The 24,292-nt window shown below is 42.4% G+C and overlaps 1 protein-coding gene and 1 long non-coding RNA gene across 6 annotated transcripts in view; one reads left to right on the top strand and one right to left on the bottom strand.

The window, feature by feature from the left end:
• vwde (von Willebrand factor D and EGF domains) overlaps positions 1–13,083 on the bottom strand; it is a 204,740-nt gene extending 191,657 nt beyond the window's left edge. For 4 of the 5 annotated variants that reach the window (XM_072575396.1, XM_072575397.1, XM_072575398.1 and 1 more), the window contains exon 1: positions 12,630–13,082. In XM_072575396.1, the coding sequence (XP_072431497.1) occupies positions 12,630–12,708 (79 nt within the window). In that variant the 5' untranslated portion in view covers positions 12,709–13,082. Of the gene's footprint in view, positions 1–12,629 lie in introns of all 5 variants that reach the window. The other variant, XM_072575400.1, reaches the window with a different exon arrangement.
• The window catches only part of LOC140480483 (uncharacterized), a 106,953-nt gene continuing 95,609 nt past the window's right edge, over positions 12,949–24,292 (top strand). Inside the window, exons 1-2 of the long non-coding RNA XR_011961306.1 lie at positions 12,949–13,503; positions 23,794–23,915. This is a non-coding gene — a long non-coding RNA (uncharacterized lncRNA). The remainder of the gene's footprint in view (positions 13,504–23,793; positions 23,916–24,292) is intronic.

Raw genomic sequence — 24,292 nt, 5'->3', positions numbered from 1 at the left:
GTCAATAGTCCGATAAGGGAAGGGGTCATATTGGACCTGATGTTGGGGAATGAGCTAGACAAGGTGGTAGAAGTTGCAGTGGGGGATTTCTTTAGGAATAGTGACCACAATGCTGTAAGTTTTAGAATACTTGTAGACAAAGATGAGAGTGGTCCTAAGGGATGAGTATTAAACTGGGCCAAGGCCAATTGTATCAAAATTAGGCAGGAACTCGGAAATATGGATTGGATACAGCTATTTGAAGGGAAGTCCACATTTGATATGTGGGAAGCTTTCAAAGATAGGTTGAAGATCGTGCAGGATAGGCACGTCACTTTGAAAACAACGGATAGGAAAGGCAAGATTCATGAACCGTGGATGATAGAAGAAATTGCGGGATTAGCCAAGAGGAAAAGGGAAGGGTACATAAAGTCCAGGCAGCTAAGAACAGAATGGGCCTTGGAGGAACATCGGGAGAGTAGGACCAATCTTAGAGGAGGAATCAAGCGGGCTAAAAGGGATCATGAAATAATTTTAGTGAGCAAAATTAAGGAGAATCCCAAGGCCTTTTATTCTTATATAAGAAGCGAGAGGGTAACTAGAGAAAGGGTTCGTCCACTAAAGGATAGGGAAGGAAGGTTGTGTGTCGAACCTGAGAAAATAGGTGAGATTCTCAATGATTACTTTGCATCAGTGTTCACTGAGGAACAGGAGGTGAAGATTGCTGAGATTAGAGGTAGAACTTTGTTTACTCTGGATCACGTTGACATAAGGAGGGAAGATGTGTTGCGGAGATTAAAGGATATTTAGGTGGACAAATCCCTAGGATCAGATTGGATCTATCCCAGGTTGCTGAGGGAGGCGAGAGGGGAAATAGCTGGGGCTCTGACAGATATCTTTGTGGCATCCTTAAATACAGGTGAGGTGCCGGAAGACTGGAGGTTTGCTCATGTTGTTCCCCCTGTACAAGAAGGGTAGTAGGGATATTCCAGGTAATTACAGACCAGTGAGCCTGACGTCAGTAGTGGGAAAGTTGCTGGAGAAGGTACTGAGGGATAAATTCTATTTATATTTGGAAAAGAATGGGGTTATCAGTGATAGGCAACATGGTTTTGTGCAGGGTAGATCATGCCTTATCAACTTAATAGAGTTCTTTGAGGAAGTGACTAAGTTGATAGATGAAGGAAGAGTTGTAGATGCCTTATACATGGACTTTAGTAAGACCTTTGGTAAGGTTCTCCATGGTAAATTAATGAAGAAAGTGAAGTCACATGGTGTGCAGGGTGTTCTAGCTGGGTGGATAAAGAATTGGTTGAGCAACAGGAAGCAAAGAGTAGTAGTTAAAGGGAGTTTCTCGAAATGGAGAAAGGTGACTAGTGGCATTCCACATGGATCAGCGCTGGGGCCACTGTTGTTTGTAATATATATAAATGATCTGGAAGAGGTCATTGTTGGTCTGATCAGTAAGTTTGAAGATGACACGAAGATTGGTAGAGTAGCAGAAAGCATTGGAACTGTCAAAGAATACAGGAGAATATAGATAGGCTGGAGAGTTGGGCAGAGAAGTGGTAGATGGAGTTCAATCCATGCAAATGTGAGGTGATGCATTTTGGGAAGTCTAATTCTAGAGCCAACTATACTGTAAATGGAACAGCATTGGGAAAAGTTGATGAGCAGAGAGATCTGGGAGTTCAGGTCCATTGTACCCTGAAGGTGGCTGCACAGGTGGATAGAGTGGTCAAGAAGGCATATGGTATGCTTGCCTTCATCGGATGGGGTATATTGAGTATAAGAGCTGACAGGTCATGTTAAAATTGTACAAGACTTTGGTTCGGCAGCATTTAGAATACTATGTACAGTTCTGGTCACCACATTCCCAAAGGGCTGTGGACACCTTGGAGAGGGTGCAGCGAAGGTTTACGAGGATGTTGCTTGGTATGGAAGGTGCTAGCTATGAAGGCAGGTTGCGTGGGTTCGGATTGTTTTCATTACAAAAAAGGAGATTGAGGGGGGACCTGATTGAGGTCTACAAAATCATTAAGGGTATAGACAGGTAGATAGAAATAAGCTTTTTCCCAGGGTGAGGGATTAAATAATGAGAGGTCACGCATTCAAGATGAGAGGTGAAAAGTTTAATGGGATACACAGGGGAAGTACTTTACACAGAGGGTGGTAGGTGCCAGGAACGTGTTGCCAGCAGCGGTAGTAGAGACAGGCATGATAGATTTATTTAAGGTACATCTGGACAGATTCATGAGTAGTTGGGGAGCAAAGGGATACAGATGCTTAGGAATTGGGCGATAGGTTTAGATAGTGGATTTGAATCGGCTCAGGCTTGGAGGGCCAAAGGGCCTGTTCCTGGGCTGTAAATTTTCTTTGTTCTTGGTTCTCTTTCTTGGAGACCAAACACCTGCTCATGACACCATATTCCCGATAAACAATGGTTCACCCAACTTTCCTCACTGCTCACCATGTTCATTCATGTAATGAATAGTTTGCTTTCTTCAGGCAATGTCTATCTACCTCCATCAAATTGGTCATCATGGTCCAGCTCCTCAAACAAAAATCTTTCATCCCCATCGTCCTTGAAAACTACACACCCACTCTCACCCCTACTAACAACCTACTTTTGTTTTCTAAAGTACTAGAATGTGTTTCCACCTCTCAAGGTAGTGCTAACTTTTCCAAGATTTAAATTTAAATGGGAACATTTAAATAGGCCACTCAGCAGTTTGATCCTGCTCCATCATGAAAGAGAATCATGGTTGATCTGATACTCCTCACATTCACTTTTCTGCTCTCTTTCTCCATAACCCTTGATTTCTATACTGATCAAAAATCTCATCCTTAAATATATGCAAGGATTCTGGCCCACAGTTCTCTGTGGTGAAAAGAGTTCCAAAGATTCTCAACCCCCAGAGGAGGAGTTCCTCCTCATGTCAGTCTTAAATTGGCTTAGTCATTACTCTGAGACTATGCTCTCTGGTCCCAGACTCCCCATGATAAAGAACACACTCTCAGCATTTACCCTGACAAGGCCCTTGAAAATCGGATATGTTTCAATGAGTTTGCCTCACATTCTTTTAAATTCTAATGAGTGGAGGCCCAACCTGTTTTGCCTTTGTTCACAAGACAATCCCTTCCATACCAGGGGGCATCCTCATGAACCTTTTCTAAAATGTCTCTAATGAAAATTACATCTTTCTTTAAGTAAGATGACCAAAGTTCTCTCACTACTCTCTAGATGTAGTCCCACCAACACCTTGTACAGTTACAGCCAGACATGCTTACTCTTATACTCCAATTATCTTAAAATAAGGGCCATTTCATTAGATTTCCTGATCACCTGTTGCACCATGTGCTAGCTTCCTGTGTTTCTTTCACAAGCACCTCCAAGTCCCTTTACATGCAGCTGTCTGCAGTTTTTCCTCCATTTAAATAGCATTGTTCTTTGGTTCCCAACAGCTTCACATTTTCCCATATTATGCATAATTTGCCAAATTTTCGCCTTCTTACCTAACCTTTCTAAACTGTATCCCCCTCAACGTGCAATTTTCATGCTCCAATACTGGTCAGGATTGTTTGCTTGTCAGGATTATAAACGATGGTCTGCGTAAGTGTGAGAAAGGCACAATTTCCCTCCTTATCATTCTTGTTCTGTCTGCTGCCATTGGTATGGTTTACCATACCATCCTCCTCCAACACCTCTCCATTTCCAACCAGTTGGGTTGGACGGTGCTCATTGGACTCCATTATTACTTAATGGTCAATGAGCAGCACTCACAATGCCTTTTCTTTACACTCCCGCCCCAAAACCTGTGGTTTCTCGTAAGGATCTATCCTGGGCATCTCCTACATCTCATCCATATATTGTCCAGCAGCATTATCATCTGCAAACAAAGTACAGAATTTTCATGTGTAAACTGACAACCAACTTAGTTTGACCACCTCTCACACTCCTCCATGGTCTCTAGATTATCTGACAAATAGTTTGACAAGAAAACAATTCTCCAAACAAATACACAAACTCTATTGCCTAACTACTAATTCCATCCCTTCTAACATCTATTCAATGTTGAATCAGACTATTAACAACCTTGCTATTACACCTGGCCATGAGGCACGATTGCAATCAAATAGTATGATGAAAGATGTATAATTTATAAACATTTTTTGTTAATAGTTTGGATTTCAAACTAGTAGCAGATAGGTTTTGGTTTATTTTTGAGAAAGCATTTAAAAATTAATTAGGTCAGTCATTTTGGACATTTATGATCAGAAAGAGAAAATATTAAACCTTCACGTTTGGTAGAATCTAGGTTAGTAAGTGTTTTCAAATTTTTATTTAAGTTAGAAGCTTTTCGTTCAGTTCAAATAAGTCATGACAGGGGTTGGATGCAAATCTGTTGCTCCCAGAAAAGATGATTGTTCAGAGCAGTTATGGTAATAAGTTACGACAGTGAAAGAATGTAGTTTGTATAACTTACAGAACAGGACTATTTAGTCAGAACCCTGCAGAAACTAAGAAAATCTAAGCTATTAGTTTTGTTAATATTCAAGATAAACAACTTAATAGTTCAAAGGACATGAATGGGAAGAATCAGTTAAATCAAATCTGATGACTGGACAGCAAAAAAAAAATTTCTCTTTTCTGTTAACTGCAAAGCAACGGTGTTGGGCAGTAAATAGAATTTTGTCTTGATGTGCATTTTGAAATTAACTAAATGGTATTGTATTTATATAGCTTAGGAACAGGACTTGGCCATTAATTCCATTTATACTAATCTGCCATTTAATATGATCATGGCTGATAGAACAGTTCAATGGCTTTGAGCCACACTATCCCCATAACTGTTTCTGCAATTGGCAATCAGAAATTTATCAATCTATACTATAAACGTACTTAAGGACTGAGCATTCACAGACTTCTGTGAAAAAGAATTCCAAAGATTCCGAACACTTAGTTAAAAAGAAAAATCCCCATCGTCAATGGCAAACCTTATTTTAAAACTGTAGCCCTGGTTCTCAATTCTCTAGCCATGGCAGACATCTTACCTCCATCTATCCTTTAAATACTCCACAGTTTTGAATGAGATCACCTCTCATCCTTCAAAATTCTAGAGAATACAGGCTTGGTTTGGCCAATCCCTCTTCACAAGACAATTTTGCCATCCTGGAAACAAGTCTGGTGAACCCTCATTGTACTCCCTGGATGAGAATAATATCCTTTTTAGAGAAAAGAGACCAAAACCACACACAATATTCCAAACGCAATCTAACCAAGCTTCAAAATAATTCAAGCATTACTTCTGTACTAAAATCATTTCACAATAAAAGGCCAATATTGCATTAGGCTTCCTCATTGCTTCCTGCACTTGCTTGTTGGCCTTCAGTGACTTATTGATGTGGACACCTATGTCCCTTTGTGCATTTACATTTTCAAACTCCTTACCATTTAAGAGATGCTCAGCATGACTGTTCCTCCAATTGGACTGGATAACCTCACATTGTTCCACATCATATGTCATCTGTCATGTTCGTGCCCACTCAGTAAGCATGTCCAAATCCTCCTCAAGCTACTTCACACTTCTTCAAAACACCTGCTTAAATTTGTATTATCTAAAAATTTGAAAATATTATTGCATACGACTCCCCACATCCAAATCAATGTGAACATTAGACTGCAAACAGATGAGGCACGCAAGTACTACTCCTTGCAGTACCCAACTAGGCATTGTGTGCTAACATGAGAATAACCTAATTTATTCCTACTGTTTTCTGCCTGTTACTCCATCCCCCAATGCTTTATTTGTGCGAGCCAACCTCCTAATGGGGACCTTATCAAAAGTCTTTGGAAATCCAATTACGCCATGACACATTCTCGTAAAATCTCTTATGAGGTTTGTCAAAACGTGTTTTCCCATTTGTAAATCCATACTATGCCCAATCTACAAATACATAGAGGACAATAGGGGAACTAGGGAGAGTCATAGAGATGTACAGCATAGAAACAGACCCTTCGGTCCAACCCGTCCATGCCGACCAGATATCCCAACCCGATATCCCAACCCAATCTAGTCCCACCTGCCAGCACCTGGCACATATCCCTCCAAACCCTTCCTATTCATATACCCATCCAAATGCCTCTTAAATGTTGCAATTGAACCAGCCTCCACCACTTCCTTTGGCAGCTCATTCCATACATGTACCACCCTCTGCGTGAAAATGTTGCCCCATAGGTCTCTTTTATATCTTTCCCCTCTCACCCCAAACCTATGCCCTCTAGTTCTGGACTCCCTCACCCCAGGGAAAAGACTGTCTATTTACCCTATCCATGCCCCTCATGATTTTGTAAATCTCTAAGGTCGCCCCTCAGCCTCCGACGCTCCAGGGAAAACAGCCCCAACCTGTTCAGCCTCTTCCTATAGCTCAAATCCTCCAACCCTGGCAACCTCCTTGTAAATCTTTTCTGAACCCTTTCAAGTCTCACAACATCTTTCTGATAGGAAGGAGACCAGAATTGCACACAATATTTCAACAGTAGCCTAACCAATGTCCTGTACAGCCGCAACATGACCTCCCAACTCCTGTACTCAATACTCTGACCAATAAAGGAAAGCATATCAAATGCCTTCTTCACTATCCTATCCACCTGCGACTCCACTTTCAAGGAGCTATGAACCTGCACTCCAAGGTCTCTTTGTTCAGCGATAGTCTCGAGGACCTTACCATGAAGTGTACAAGTCCTGCTAAGATTTGCTTTCCCAAAATGCAGCACCTCACATTTATCTGAATTAAACTCCATCTGCCACTTCTCAGCCCATTGGCCCATCTGGTCAAGATCCTGTTGTAATCTGAGATAACCTTCTTCGCTGTCCACTACACTTCCAATTTTGGTGTCACCTGTAAACTTACTAACTGTACCTCTTATGCTTGCATCCAAATCATTTATGAAAATGACAAAAAGTAGAGGACCCAGCACCGATCCTTGTGGCACTCCACACGTCACAGGCCTCCTAAAGATCAGCAAGACGGCCTATGTTTGGAACCACAGGAGATGGGGGAGATATTAAATGGGTACTTTGCAATGTTTACTGTGGAGAAGGGTATGAAAGATAGAGAATGTGGGGAAATAAATAGCAACATCTTGAAAAATGTCCATATTACACCAGAGGAGGTGGTGATGTACGCCTTAAAATGTATAAAGATGGATAAATTCCCAAGAATTGATCAGGTGTACCCTAGAACTCTGTAGGAAGCCAGGGAAGAGATTGCTGGACATCTTGCTGAGATATTTCTATCATCAATAGCTACAGATGAGGTGCTGGAAGACTGGAGGTTGACTTACAGGTGCCATTATTTAAGAAAGCTGGTAAGGAGAAGCCAGGGAACTATAGACCAGTAAGCCTGACATCAGTGGTGTGCAAGTTGTTGGAGGGAATCCCGAGGAAAAGATGAGAGGGGAAAGATTTAAGAGGAACCTGAGGGCCAACAGGATTTACATGCAATTGGAAAGACAAGGATTGATTAGGGATAAGTCAACATGGCTTTGTGCATGGGATGTCATGTCTCACTAAGTTGATTGAGTTTTTTTGAAGAAGTAACAAAGATGATTGATAAGGGCAGAGTAGTGGATGTGATCTATAGGGACTTTGGTAAGACATTCAACAAGATTCCTCATGCAAAACGGGTTAGCAAGGTTAGATCACAGGGAATACAGGGAGAACTAGCTATTTGGATACAGGACTGCCTCATACAGAGAAGACAGAGGGTGGTGGTGGTGGAGGGTTGCTTCTCAGTCGAGAGGCCTATGACCAGTGGTGTGCCACAAGGATCGTTGATGAGTCCACCGCTTTTTGTCATTTATATAAATGATTTGGACGTGAATATAGGAGGTATAGTTAGTAAGTTTGCAGATGACCCCAAAATTGGAGGTGCAGTGGATAGCAAAAGGAGGTTACCTCTGAGTACAATGGGATCTTGATCAGAAGGGCCAATTGACTGAGTAGCAGCAGATGGAGTTTAATTTAGATCAATGGGATGTGCTATAGTTTGGAAAGGGAAATCAGAGCAGGATTTACACACTTAATGGTAAGGTCCTGGGAGCGTTGCTGAACAATAAGACCTTGTAGTGCAGGTTTATAGTTCATTGAAGATAGAATCACAGGTAGATAGGATAGTGAAGACGACGTTTGGTATGCTTGCCTTTATTGGTTAGTGCATTGAGTATAGGAGTTTGAAGGTCATTTTGCAGCTGCACAGGACATTGGTAAGGCCACTATTCAAGTACTGCTTGCAATTCTGGTCTCCCTGCTATAGGAAGGATGCAGTGAAACTTGAAAAGGTTCACAAAAGATTTACAAGCATGTTGCCATGGTTGGAGGTTTGAGTTATAGGGAGAGGCTATTTTCCCTGGAGCATCAGAGCCTGAGGGAGAACTTAGAGAGGTTGTTAAAATCATGATGGGCATGGGTAGGGTTGATAGACAAGGTCTTTTCCCCAGGGTGGGTGAGTCCAAAACTAGAGGGCATAGGTTTAAAGGTGAGGGGGAAAGATTTTAGAGGAGCCTAAGGGTCAACATTTTTACACAGAGCATGTTACATATATGGGATGAATTGCCAGAGGAAGTGGTTTATGCTGGTACAAATACAACATTTAAAAAGCACCTGATGGGTTCATGGATAGGAATGGTTTAGAGGGATATGGGGCAAATGTTGGCAAACAGGACTAGATTTATATAGGATATGTGGTTGACATGGACAGGTTAGACCAAAGGGTCTGTTTCTATGCTGGATATCTCTATGACTTGGTTTATTTTATTGTTATTTCATGTGTGCAATGATTTATTGTTAATATTGATAACAAAGCGAACAATTAAATGAACAGAATCAAATTTAAACCATTTCTTCCAATTTCAGTATTAGGATCTCCTTATAAAAAGCCAGATCTGCCTTTTCAATTAAACCCAACAGCAGAGATTGTTTTTTTCTACATGGTTTAATGTCTTTTTTTGCTCCAGTGGAAAAATACTGCAATACCTGTGAATGATTATACAATCAATACTGGTCAAGGTAAGGTTCACATTATAGGGAATTTTCCTGCAAAGATAATGATTTATTGTGTTAAAAAGACATCTACATTATAATACTGTACCAATTCCTGACATTTGAACACGTTAAAATAAATTAACTTACTTCTCAAAATGCTCTTGACTCATCAGTAAGCTTTTCATTTTCACACAAACTCTGAAATCCAGACAGCAGCATTTCCAAAACACCACACCATCAGTTAAAAGTGGTGTGTGGAAAGAAATCTCCAGTTAAAATGAGGAATCTCATCTCAATTGGGTAGGCCTGCATTTTTTTTCATAATAGTAATTTCCATACCTCGGAAAGGACAGGGGAAAAGACATGGGGTCAGGAATGTCAAGGTAAATCAAATTTCCTCCAAAAAAACAAACTTATCATTCATTCAACAAAATGTGCTGATGCAACTCGGTAAAAATTCAATTCTTCATCCCCATGTTCTAAAATATTAAAATTCTCATTCATTTTAAACTAACTGTGAAACTAACTTTGGCCCTCCCATCATCTTTCCAGGAAATCTCTTTTAACACAGGAACTGTTAAGTGGCTGTGAAATCTATAAAAAGTCAGCTTTTCACAGTGAAGTACTGAACAACTGGTCTTAAAGTACACTGGACAGTTTTTTATTGCTAAGAAAACTTTGTTCTCTCTCTTTGGGCATTTGTCACTTAAGCATTAAGCTGAAATAGCGTAATGTTTTCTGAATGTATTAAAGTATGTTAACTCTTACTTCCTCCACCCAATCCTATTCATCTCTGAGGTGATATGTATCAGCTGTATACTCAAACCTCGATTTGCCTTTGTCAGTCCAGCTTTTAAATACTTTCAGCCAAAGTCTGGCCAAAATAAATAAATTATAGTTATGTTTTTTCCACATAATCATCATACACACTGTACATATTTGGTAGCAAAGGAATTCAATAACAATTTTAAATATGCATTATATATAGCATATGAAAAATGAAAGGATTACACCTCTAGATGTACTACAAAAGACGTTTTCATGTATTAATATATCTAGGAACATGAAAGCAACCTGATAAGGTCACTTATAACAAATTCTTGCACTTTTTTAACAACTGAGAATACATTACACTGTATGTGAAGACGCCACAATGACGACATATATATAATATATAAATGGCTTCATTGAAATAAAAAAGTTATAATGGAAATTCAAGACTTTATTTTTAAGACATTAGTTGTCAAAGTAAGTATAACACTAACTATGCATCAAAGTAGGCTAGTTGGAGATGAATAGATTTGAAAAGTCATTTATTCTCACTGGCAAAAAAAAAATCAAATATATAAATTTCAACAGGCAAGACCCAAAATGTGGAAATTTGACAGACAAACAGGGAAAATATACCAATTCAATAGGAATAAATCACCATCACAATTTATATCTATTACAGTCCATTTGTTAATGTTCCCATTAAAATACCTGTCAAAACACTGCAGAATTTACCATTGAGATTTTTTTTCAATCAAGGTATTGGTCAATCAGTCCTTTAATAGTAACTAATATGCTGAAATGTGTGTTGAGGATATGCAATTTCTTCAAATAAAGTGTGTCTCTTTTTCAGCTAATAGTAAGCACTATCAGTGTTGTTTAATGAGAAAACAATACAATTCCCTGTTTCTGGGAACTACTGCAAGGTTACTATTTTCAACTGCAGATCTGTTGCATAGGATTACCAAAGTCCGATAGAAAACACAGACAAAATGAACCCCAGCTTAAATGTGTATCGTACAATATGGATAAAAGGAAACTAAATCCTATATAATTATAATGTTGACCATAATGGAAAATGAAAATCAGAACAAAAGCAAAAAAAAACAATGAAATGAGACATAAGAAATCTGTATTACTGCCAAATTGTTAGAGCACATCTGAAAGAATATCCAATGTGCTACTGATACTACCCTGCAATACTAACCCTAAGGGAGCTCAAGAGACACTTCACTGTGCTCAAAGTATGTTGACTTAAGCAATGCCCTCCGGCGAGGAAAGGCAATCCAATATGTGTTGATATCTGAAATTACTGCAGTTGTAGGAGATAGACCATCAATATAACTGACACACATTAAGGCTTTCGCCATTTTCATTGCTACCACCTATCATTTGCAGTTATTACACCGATTTGTACTACGTTAACATTATTTCTTTCCTCATTATATGTAAAGCTGTTTTAAAGTTTTTTTTAAAAAAGGTAAGCTTTGACTGTGCCTATCAAATGAAAGCAATGTGACAAATGTAAGCCTGTCTTGAATGATACAAAACTTTCCTGGATTGTTTTCAGTTGTAAATGAAAGCCGGGGAATTCTGTTTAGCCCTGGAATGCTTACACATAAACCAGATGGGGTGATGATAAATGACCAAGAAATTCTCAGTTCCAAAACTCCTCGGACCTGCTCTGACCACTCAAGACTAGTCTATTTTACAAACCAGAAGTGAACTCCTTTTAACAACAATGAACTGTTTCAATGCAGAATGCAAAAGAAAACTGCTCAGAGCACAGCACTGAAGCTTCACAGCAGTAAGATCTCTACAACTTACATCACCGCTGAACCCAAAACGATGGCGTGAAACGTATATATAAAAAACGCAGGCAACAAAACTCTAGAAGTTAGTAACACCGTACGTGGAGAAACATCGTTGCTCATTTTCTGCACTTTGTATTATCAATTCTACTTGATCGGCAGGACCATAGAGATAAATAATATTTACATAACTTACCAACATTCTAAAAGAAAATCTTAAATATCTCGCTCTTGACTGGATTATTGTCTGATCATATCAGCATTAACGCTTTGAATTGACACTAATTTCTACACGATTAAAAGCTGCAATATTTAAAACTTTAAAAAGTGAAGATATTCTTTGGTACAACGAAGATAATTATTTAAATAAAAATGCATTTTTTACATTCAAACAGGAGACCCGAAGATCGGATGGAACAGAACGATTTTCAGAAAAGAATAACTTGTTTAAAGTGCTAGCGCAAGCCAAGGGAATTTTAAAGGAAAACAAAACGCTTACTCACAAATAATTTGTTTCCAATGCCACATTCTCATGTTTCGAATTCAATTTATTGTTTTGCTCGGTGTAAATGGCCTTTATTAAAACCGATTTTGTTGTCAGGATGACTATCTTTGAAACTACAACTAACACCGAGCAGACAGAATTTGGGAAATATTTCAATTACCCGAGAAAACACAGCATGCACGTGTCTCATTGAGAATAACAAGATTTCGAAGATTAAACGGATCGTACTGGAGACATTGGGATGTAAGCTGCTTGGTGGATCTCAAACCGGTTGCAATTCCCCAAATATTTGTTTTTTCTTATTATTCTCCCCCGAACCACACTCCACCCGCCCCCACTACCACCAAAAAAAACACAATAATCAGAGTCTGGTTAACTTGAATAAAAGTGACAAAGGACAGATGGCCTCATATTTTCCTCAAAACAAATCAACAAAGTATTACATCCAAACAATTTAAATACTGTCAACACATTCATGACTGATTGTCATTTTAATGTCATTTAAAAATCTCTTACCTAGCTGACAGGAGACATCGCGAAGGGATAACAGCAGAGTCCAGAAAATGCAATACCCCGCGAGTGCTTTCAGTGCCATCGCCAATAAAAAATGTTGTTGTTTTCTGCGAGACGAGTAACCAGACAAAGTTTTTGTTCCCCCTCTTCGGAATGGGGATAATTTGTCTTTTGGGTTTCAGGGAGGGGGGTGGTTAGTCAAAGGGACGCTGAGCGGTGGGACTGACATGAGCGAGCGCCTGTTACAGAGTTTGCAGCTGGCCCCGACGCTCTGACAGGCGCTGCAGTGGCGCGGGGACTCACAGCTGGAGCTGAAGGCGGAGCGGTCACTTGGCCCAGCGCCGCTACTCCCGCTCTCGCTCCCGTTCCCTTCCCAACTCCGGGGCTGTGCGCGCCAGCGAGGCTGCACGCGCGCGCACATATGCACAGGGCTCAAATGGGAGCCATGCGCGCTCCCGCACAGGTGAGCGCGCGATCGAGCTCGGATTCCGCTCCTACCTCACCCCCCACCGACCTCCCTCCCCATCCTAAGGGTGACAACTTTCACCTTCTTGTGTTGCTTCCGGAGAGCTGGGCTCGTCTATATCTGATGAAGAACCATGGAGCTTTTTAAATTATTTTTTTTTGAAAAAACGAGCATTGGTTTTCCTGCTTTTCAGATTCAGTGCTAGCCAACTTGATTTGTCGATAGATTTTTTTTCTTCCTGTCTCCCTGTGGTCGGCTTTTTTTCCTGTTAGAATCAGGTCCAATTTGACAATAAAAACGATTTCATTTTCTGCAAAAGTACCATCTGCCAGTAAAGACCATAGCGCCACAGTTTGGACACCGGGAACAGGGATCGATTGGATACACACGGAGGTGGTTTCTGGCTGGAAGGTATTCTGGTTAAGTTCAGAAGCGCTAAGTGTTTCTCATCTGGAGGAGGCGATTGCTCTGTTCTCACTAGCCAGAAGCAAATACTTTCAAATTGTCTTTATTGTGTACCACGCAGTGTGACCCGAGCCACTTTCACTCAAACGCCACAGTTTTAGTTCGTAAGATGTGACCTGTTTTGATGTATCTCGTTCGGGGAGATTAAAAAAAACTAAAAACGATTCACTGCAGATTTGTAACCTAGCTTTAACCTTACTGTATTTTGGGTGGGAGGATCTCATGGGATCCGCTTTCGATATTGAGTTCATCAATCTCCTCTTTGCTTTCTGCCCTGTCTTTGTCTACGTTCTCACTTCCAAACCGTATTCACACACAGACAGTTTTCCCCAACCTCGATTTGGAGGTGTTGGACTGAGGTGTACAACCACCTGATGGAGAAGCAGCGCTTCGAAAGCTCGCGATTCGAAATAAACCTATTGGCCTATAACCCGGTGTGGTGTGATTTTTAACTTGGTCAATCTCCGTCCCGATTCTCATCGGTTTTATCCACTCTGAAGTTAAAAAAAAAGCGATTTCCTCAGCCCTACATGCAGTCGTTGATTTAACTTCCAAACACCCACTCTCACTTTATTATCATGAGACTCTTTAATTTCCAGCGTGATCCTCACAAATTACTGCTCGTCTCTAACTTTGAGTTTTCTTCAAAGTTGTTGAAATCTATTTCCTGCGTACACTGTACTCGCGGGTTTCTAATTAATTCCCGATCTATTAAATCTAAATCCCCACCATCGCACAGCACCAAGATTGCTGAACATTATAAAGGAAAGACAACCAGGAGGCTGGAAGAACACAGCAAGCCCGGCAGCAGCAGGAGGTGTAGAAATCAATGTTTTAGGTGTAACTTTTCTTTTGGACTGGGGAGGGGTGTGAGGGGAGCTTCAGGTAAAGGGGGGGAGGGGTGGGAGGGTTTTGGGTAGGGAGAAGAGCTGAATGAATACAGATAAAGGGCTATGGCTTGATTAGTCAGTGGGAGGAATGAATTTGGTTCGTAGCTAGAAGGAAGGGTCTTGAGACGAATGGAAGGGGGGGGGGGGGGAGGGGAGAGGGGAATGGAAGGGAGGGGGGAGGGGCTGGGAAGGGAGTTTATTTGAAATTGGTGAACTCAATGTTGAGGCCTCTCGGCTGAAGCCTGCCCAGGTGGAGGATAAAATGTTATTCCTTCAATTTGCGGTCTGGTTCGCTGTGGCAATGGAGGAGGCTGAGGATGGACATGTCGAAGAGTGAATCGGAGGGGAATTAAAATGGGCGGTGACGGGGAGCTCAGGTTGGCCCTTACAGGCCGGCTGAGATGCTTGGAGAAACGTTCCCTGAGTCTTCATTTGCGAGCACGAGATACAGTAAACTGGGCTGGAGGAGAGGCACATGAACTTCTGTCTCACCTGGATGAACTGTTTGGGGCCCTGAATGGAGGTGAAGGGTGGAGGGTGCCGGCAGATTTTGGATCATTTACGGTTGCGGGGAAGGTACCAGGGACTGGGGGGGGGGGGGGGGGCAAAGAAAGAAGAGGGGGTGGGGTGGGGTTGGTGGGGAGAGTGGCACAAACCAAAAAAGAGTGACAAAGGGAATAGTCCTTGCAGAAGGTGGAGCAGGGTGGGAAGGGGAAGATGTTCTTGGTAGTGGGGCCTAATTGGAGTTGGCATAAAAGTGTATAAGGATGATACATTGGATATGGAGACTAGTGGGGTGGTAGGTGAGGACAAGGGGGTCCCTGTCTTTCTTGTGTTTGGGGGGGGTTTTAGAGCAGTGGGGGAATGGAGGAGTTGCAGTGGAGGGCTGTCTGGATGATAGAGGGGAGAAAGCATGTTGTTCAAAATAGATGGACACTTGGGGTGTGTGGGAGTGGAACGTCTCCTCGTCCGAGGAGGAGGAATTAGAACATAGAACATTACAGCACAGTCCAGGTCCTTCAGCCCTGGTTGTTGTACAAACCTGTAAAACTAATCTAAAGCCAATCTAACCTACACCATTCCATTATCATCCATATGCTTATCCAATGACCATTTAAATGTCCTTAATCTTAGTGAGTCCACTACTGTTGCTAGCAGGGCTTTCCACACCCCTCCTACTCTGAGTAAAGGACCTACCTCTGACATCTGTCCTATTTCTATCACCCCTCAATTTAAAGCTAAGTCCCCTCATGCTAGCCATCACCATTTGAGGAAAAAGGCTCCACTGTCCACCCTCTCTAATCCTCTGATCACCTTGTATGCCTCTACTAAGTCACCTCTTCACCTGCTTCACCTTCATCTGAAAACAGCCTCAAGACTCTCAGCCATTCCTTATAGGACCTTCCCTCCATGCCAGGCAACATCCTGATAAATCTGCTCTGCATCCTTTCCAATGCTTCCACATCCTTCCTGTAATATGGCGACCAGAACTGCACACAATACTCCAAATGCGGCCGCACCAGAGTTTTGTACAGCTAACATGACCTCATAGTTCAGAAACTCAATCCTTCTACAGATGAAAGCTAACACACTGCATGCCTTCTTAACAACCCCATCAATCTGGGTGGCAACTTTCAGGGATCTATGCACAAGGACACTGAGATCTCTCTGCTCATCTACACTACCAAGAATCTTACCATTAGCCCAGTACTCGGTATTCCTGTTACACCTTCCAAAGTGAATCTCCTCACACTTTTCTGCATTATGTTCCATTTGTCACCTCTCAGGCCAGTTCTGCAGCTTATCTATGTCCCTCTGTAATCTACAACATCCTTTCGCATTGTCCACAACTCCACCCACTTTAGTGTCATCTGCAAATTTACTAACCCATCCTCTACACCCTCATCCAGGTCATTTATAAAAATGACAAACAGCAGTAGATCCAAAACAGATCATTGCAGTGCCCCACTAGTAACTGAACTCAAGGATAAACATTTCCCATTAATCACCAACCTGTGTCTTCTTACAGCTAGCCAATTTCTGATCCAAATTGCTAAATCACCTCAATCCCATGCCTCCATATTTTGTGCAATAGTCTACCATGGGGAATGTTATCAAACATTTTGCGGAAATTTATATATACCACATCAACTGCTTTACCCTCATCCACCTGTTTGGTCATCTTCTCAAAAGAACTCAATAAAGTTTGTGAGGCACGACCTACCCTTTACATAACCCACCCTTCACAAGATTTGGGAAAATGGGAAGTCCTGATGTGGCTACAATCATGACTCACTGTCACTGTTATTGGTTAAAACAGACAAGAGAATCGTCAGGTAATCACACATCAGTCAACCCAAGCTCCATGGTGGAGAAATTAATTTCACCTTGGTGGGTTTGCTTTTTAGATTAGTTTCCACAGCACAATCTGGCAAGCACATCACCAACATATCTCCATAACTGGTCAAGCAAGTAGTGTCCCAGGTTGTAGGTCCCTTCCTTTTCCTCATCTATATTGTTGCCTTTTGCCAACATAACCTGAATACGTTCTATTATTGTCACATATACCAAGATACAGGAAAAAGTATTGTATTGCATGCTAACCACACAAATCATATCTTGCATATGTCAGGGTAATAGATCAGAATGCAGAATATAGTTTTACAGAAGTTGGAGAGAAAGATAAACTCTAAAAAATGAGATGTTCATTCGTAAGTCTGATCACAGCAGGGTAGAAGCTGTTCTTAACTCTGTTGATACGTGTTTTCAAACTTTAGTATCTTTTGCCTGATGGAAGAGGGTGAAAGTGAGTGTAGCTGGGGTGAGAGGGATCTTTGATTTTGTTTGCTGCTTTCACGAGCCAGCATGAAGTATAGGCAGAGTCAAGAGAGGGAAGGCTGGTTTCCAGGATGGACTGTGCTGCATTCACAACTCCCTGCGGTTGCCATACCAACCTGTGATGTATCCAGATAGGATGCTTTCAATTGTTAAGTGTCATTGTGGACATGTTGAATTTCCTAAGCCTCCTGAGGAAGCAGATGCATTCATGTGTTTGACCATAGCTACAACCTGAATGGATCAGGATAAATCATTGGTGAATTTTACCCCTAGGACTTTGAGGCTCTCAACCAACTCCACCTCAGCACCATTGATACAGACAGGTCTGTGTCCTCCACCCCACTTCTTGAAGTTTTTGACCAATTCCTCCATTTACTGACACAGAGGGAAAGATTATTGTTTTTACACCATGCCACTAAGGTGTCTATAATCCTTCCTGTTCTCTGTTGTTTGAGAACTGACCAACTACTGTAATGCCATCACCAAATTTGTAAATGGAATTTGGCCACACAATCATGAGTGTTATAAGGAGTATGCAGTCTTGCAGGGCTTTGATATTGAGAATTATTGTGGAGGTGGTATTGTCACTTATGCTTACTGATTGTGGTCTGCAGGTCAGGAAGTCAAGGATCCAGTTTGGGGGAAAGTAGTTGACAAGTATGTCACATTCCACATTGTTTACGACCCACCCAGTTCTCCTTCTCCATGATCTTCTGTAAGCCTCTACCACCCCTGTGCAGTCAGGCTAGTTATCTGACATCCAGTCTTGGACAAGGCACTATTTCTATTATTTAAACATTGTGATAAATGAAGACTATTGGCAGAATTTTGCTTGTTTGGACTGGGAAATAGTAAAAAAAAAATTGGAAAAATATTTTGAAATTGGAAATCTGATATATTACAATGTTGAGAAAAAATTCCAATGTTTTCCCCTTAGTGTTTAAACAGTGGGTGACACCTATCTTATTTCCATGCATTTGCATCTCATTACTAGCTGAACCTGCCTCATTTTCTGTGCAGCTCACAATTCTCCTGTGTGTTCCCTGAGAAGCCAGACATTGTTAATTCCCAATATGAAAGTCAGAATGGTTACCTGGCAGCAGCAGCTCACTTCTCTGGGCTTTCAGAAAACTTTACCTTCATCACAATTTCCCTGCATGCTCCATAGATATCATTCTCTTGCATGCAAGAGGTCATTGCAGAACCACCAGCCTCACCCCTTCTGTGACTGATTTCAGACTAATTCACACACACCACTTCAGCCCCCCAGGACTTCATTTTAGAGCTCAGAGATGCTTATGCCTCCCCCAGCTTGCATTATGCACAGGAACACGCATGCTTCTACATAAGGTGTATCTTATGGTTCTGAGCTTCCTTTCCCAGCATTCATTCACTTTGCATTTACTTGGAGGCTGCCAACCTTTGGGCTTTACATCGTTACCAACCTCGTTGGTTTTAATTGCTTGTTAGTGCAGAGAGATTGGCAGCTTGTTAAGTTTCAAAACATTCAACAATCAAGGGACTTGTCATATTATTGTGTGACACCCTTCTACGTCAATGTTACACTTTACAACAGCTTACCCAGTAATGCTTCAAGCAAAATGATTGTGTCTGAAAGTCAAAGGGATCCAGTCATTAGTGAGGTCAAAGAGGACTGCAGTCAGTCAAGGGGCTCATCTGATTCCAGTGCAGGGAATTGTCAGTCAGCCACTTTGTCAAACTAGAGTCCAAGGATCTAGAACATAGAACATAGAACATAGAACAATACAGCACAGAACAGGCCCTTCGGCCCACGATGTTGTGCCGAACTTCTATCCTAGATTAAGCACCCATCCATGTACCTATCCAAATGCCGCTTAAAGGTCGCCAATGAATCTGACTCTACCACTCCCACGGGCAGCGCATTCCATGCCCCCACCACTCTCTGGGTGAAGAACCCACCCCTGACATCTCCCCTATACCTTCCACCCTTCACCTTAAATTTATGTCCCCTTGTAACACTCTGTTGTACCCGGGGAAAAAGTTTCTGACTGTCTACTCTATCTATTCCTCTGATCATCTTATAAACCTCTATCAAGTCACCCCTCATCCTTCGCCGTTCCAACGAGAAAAGGCCGAGAACTCTCAACCTATCCTCGTACGACCTACTCTCCATTCCAGGCAACATCCTGGTAAATCTTCTCTGCACCCTCTCCAAAGCTTCCACATCTTTCCTAAAGTGAGGCGACCAGAACTGCACACAGTACTCCAAATGTGGCCTAACCAAAGTCCTGTACAGCTGCAACATCACCTCACGACTCTTGAATTCAATCCCTCTGCTAATGAACGATAATACTCCATAGGCCTTCTTACAAACTCTATCCACCTGAGTGGCAACCTTCAAAGATCTATGTACATAGACCCCAAGATCCCTCTGTTCCTCCACCTGACCAAGAACCCTACCATTAACCCTGTATTCCACATTCTTATTTGTTCTTCCAAAATGGACAACTTCACACTTGGCAGGGTTGAACTCCATCTGCCACTCCTCAGCCCAGCTCTGCATCATATCTAAGTCCCTCTGCAGCCGACAACAGCCCTCCTCACTGTCCACAACTCCACCTATCTTTGTATCATCTGCAAATTTACTGACCCACCCTTCGACTCCCTCATCTAAGTCATTAATAAAAATTACAAACAGCAGAGGACCCAGAACTGATCCCTGCGGAACTCCACTTGTAACTGGACTCCATGCTGAATATTTACCATCTACTACCACTCTCTGACTTCGACCGGTTAGCCAGTTTTCTATCCAATTGGCCAAATTTCCCTCTATCCCATGCCTCCTGACTTTCCGCATAAGCCTACCATGGGGAACCTTATCAAATGCCTTACTAAAATCCATGTACACTACATCCACTGCTCTACCCTCATCCACATGCTTGGTCACCTCCTCGAAGAATTCAATAAGACTTGTAAGGCAAGACCTACCCTTCACAAATCCGTGCTGGCTGTCCCTAATCAAGCAGTGCCGTTCCAGATACTCGTAAATCCTATCCCTCAGTACCCTTTCCATTACTTTGCCTACCACAGAAGTAAGACTAACTGGCCTGTAATTCCCGGGGTTATCCCTATTCCCTTTTTTGAACAGGGGCACAACATTCGCTACTCTCCAGTCCCCTGGTACCACCCCCGTTGCCAGTGAAGACGAGAAGATCATTGCCAACGGTACTGCAATTTCCTCTCTTGCTTCCCACATAATCCTAGGATATATCCCGTCAGGCCCGGGGGACTTGTCTATCCTCAAGTTGTTCAAAATGTCCAACACATCTTCCTTCCTAACAGATATCTCTTCTAGCTTATCAGTCCGTTTCACACTCTCCTCTTCAACAATACAGTCCCTCTCGTTCGTAAATACTGAAGAGAAGTACTTGTTCAAGACCTCTCCTATCTCTTCCGACTCAATACACAGTCTCCCACCACTGTCCTTGATCGGACCTACCCTCGTTCTCGTCATTCTCAGGTTTCTCACATACGCATAGAATGCCTTGGGGTTATCCTTGATCCTATCCGCCAGGGATTTTTCATGCCCTCTCTTAGCTCTCCTAATCCCTTTCTTCAGGTCCCTTCTGGCTATCCTGTATCCCTCCACTGCTCTGTCTGAACCTTGTTTCCTCAACCTTATGTAAGCCTCCTTCTTCCTCTTTACTAGACATTCAACCTCCCTCGTCAACCAAGGCTCCCTCACACGACCATTTCTTTCCTGCCTGATCGGTACATACATATCAAGGACACGTCGTATCTGCTCCTTGAAAAAGTCCCACATTTCCACCACATCCTTCCCTGACAGCCTATGCTCCCAACGTATGCTCCTCAAATCCTGTCTTACAGCATCGTAATTTCCCTTCCCCCAATTGTAGAAACTTCCTTGTTGTGCGCACCTATCTCTCTCCATAACCAAGGTGAAAGTCACAGAATTGTGGTCGCCATCACCAAAATGTTCACCCACTAACAAGCCCACCACTTGTCCCGGTTCGTTACCGAGTACCAAATCCAATATGGCCTCCCCTCTGGTTGGACAATCTACATACTGCGTTAGAAAAGCTTCCTGGACACACTGCACAAACACCGCCCCATCCAATCTACTTGATCTAAAGAGCTTCCAATCAATATTTGGGAAGTTGAAGTCGCCCATGACTACGACCCTGTGGCTTCTGCACCTTTCCAAAATCTGTTTCCCAATCTGTTTCTCCACATCTCTGCTGCTATTGGGGGGCCTATAATAAACACCCAACAAGGTGACTGCACCTTTCCTATTTCTGACTTCAGCCCATACTACCTCCAGAGGCAGATCCCCCTCAAACTTCCTTTCTGCAGCCGTTATACCATTTCTAATTAGCAATGCCACCCCCCCTCCTTTTTTACCACCCTCCCTAATCTTACTGAAACATCTGTACCCAGGAACCTCCAACAGCCATTCCTGTCCCTCATCTATCCATGTTTCCGTGATGGCTACAACATCGTAGTCCCAGGTACCGATCCATGCCTTAAGTTCACCCACCTTATTTCTGATACTCCTTGCATTGAAGTATACGCACTTGAGCCCATCTCTGTGTCTGTAAGTAGTCCCTGTCAGTGCTACCTTCTCCACAGCCTCCCTACAGTCTTGGACATCCTGACACACAGCTAGCTTACTTGCTGGACTACAAGTCCGGATCCCATCCCCCTGCCAAATTAGTTTAAACCCCCCCGAAGAGTGCTAGCAAACCTACCCCCCAGGATATTGGTGCCCTTCTGGTTCAGGTGCAACCCGTCCTGTTTATACAGGTCCCACCTTCCCCAGAATGCAGTCCAATTGTCCAAATATCTGAAGCCCTCCCTCCTACACCATCCTTGCAGCCACGTGTTCAACTGCACTCTCTCCCTATTCTTTGCCTCTCTGTCACGTGGCACCGGCAACAACCCAGAGATGACGACTCTGTCTGTCCTAGCTTTTAGCTTCCAGCCTAACTCCTTGAGCTCTTGAATGACCTCCCCGCCCCTCTTCCTACCTATGTCGTTGGTGCCAATGTGTACCACGACTTCTGGCTGCACACCCTCCCCCTTAAGGATTCTGAAGACACGGTCCGAGACGTCTCGGACCCTAGCACCCGGGAGGCAACAAACCATCCGAGAGTCTCGCCCATGTCCACAGAACCACCTGTCCGTCCCTCTAACTAGAGAGTCCCCTATAACTAGCGCTCTCTTCTTCTCCCCCTTTCCCTTCTGAATCTCAGAGCCACAGACCCCTTCACTGCAGCTTACACCTGCAAGGCTGTCCCCCCCAACAGTTTCCAAAGCTGCATACTTATTTTTTAGGGGAACGACTACAGGGGAACCCTGCACTGCCTGTTTCTTCCCCTTCCCACCTCTAACTGTTACCCAGCTACCTCTGTTCTCTGGCGTAACTATGTCCCTGTAGCTTCTATCGATCACCCTCTCAGCCTCTCGAATAATCCTCAGCTCATCCAGTTCCAGTTCCAGTTCCCTAACTCGTTCGGTGAGGATCAGGATCTGACTGCATTTCCTGCACACGAAGTCGGCAGGAGTGTCTTTGTACTTTAGGATTTGAGCTACAAATTAGTCCTGCAGATCAAGTGTGAGCAGTCCAGAGATTATAGATAGTTCTGCTGAGGTACTAATCTGGGACGTGGATTTTCTCTGTCAGGACTATCTTGCCAAATAAGTCATGGTAGTGGTCCATGGTCAGACTTGGGGTTGTGGGCATGAACAACCAGAAAGCCTTTCTGAGGTCATCCTAAGGAGTCCTGAGAAAAATGGGAAACTCAGGTCTGGGGTTGGGATTAATTGGACTGGATTATGAGAAAATGATTACTGTCAAAAGAGATAATTCATGATAGAAGGATGAGATCTCATAAAGGAAGCTGCAGAAGGGTGCATTTTCACATGATAATCAGTTTGGCCTTTATAGACGCAGGGTGTGGGGCCAGTGAGGCCATAACAATTTGCAAAGCATGGAATCAGGAGGGATCTTAATAGTTAGAAACATAGGATGAATGGAAATAGAAAGCGGCTGAAAGGTAATGAGGACAACAGAGTCAGTAATACAAAAGCAATATGAAGGATAATTCATCATAATTTCTCAGGTGGTGCCTGCAATTCAATGACAAGGACACAAGGCTAAAATGTTGTTATCTTCAATTTAAAGTCAACTGCATGATAAAATGATTTTTTAAAAATGGCTGCTACCATGCAGACTGGGTAGAGTTGGTGACTTTCTTACTCTTTGGATGGGATGTATTATTCTTTGTCTTTGAGGCCTCACTAGGAGCAAATGCATTAGTCATGCATCTCAACTGCAACAAGTTGCAATTCATTGTCAGGCCATTCTTTTGCAAGAATGGTCATTGGAAGTTATGGTCTCAAGCAATCTTGACCAATACATACTTTGCATAAATGCCTTTTAATCATATCAAACAAGTAATTGTATTTAGTAACTCACTTAAACATCTCATCTTTGCCATTTCAGAAACACTTATCATACCCCATAATGAAGATCAAGACTTTGGAGCTGCCACATTCACACACTGAACAGTAAGAATGCAAGGACATGGTCTGTGATATTCAATGATGGCTTCAATTGGGAAAAAGGTTAGTGTATGTTGGTGCATTAACAACGTTTCACTCCTCCAAAATAGCATGAGCGCTTTGATTTTGACACATTCATCTCGATAAGGTTATATACCCCAAAGCTCCTATTGAACATCACATTGGCCTCCTTGTGAATATTTCTTGCCACACTGTATCAGGGCATCACATGGCATTTCTTTTTGACTAATGTGAAAGTTCAGGAGTAAAATTATTGAAAGGCTGTACTGTTTCTGTGATTCCCCGTAGAGTATTAGCTCATGTATCTAAAATGGACATCACTGCAGTTGGATTCCTTGTGCATTTGCTGCAGAGGTGAAGACAACACAAAAGGAGAGACCAATTGCAACCTGATGGCAAGGCCAACAAGCAAAGGAGTT

The sequence above is a fragment of the Chiloscyllium punctatum genome, chromosome 8, assembly GCF_047496795.1.
Source record: "Chiloscyllium punctatum isolate Juve2018m chromosome 8, sChiPun1.3, whole genome shotgun sequence".
Taxonomy (NCBI): Eukaryota; Metazoa; Chordata; class Chondrichthyes; order Orectolobiformes; family Hemiscylliidae; genus Chiloscyllium; species Chiloscyllium punctatum.
This window is presented reverse-complemented; position numbering and strand designations above follow the sequence as displayed.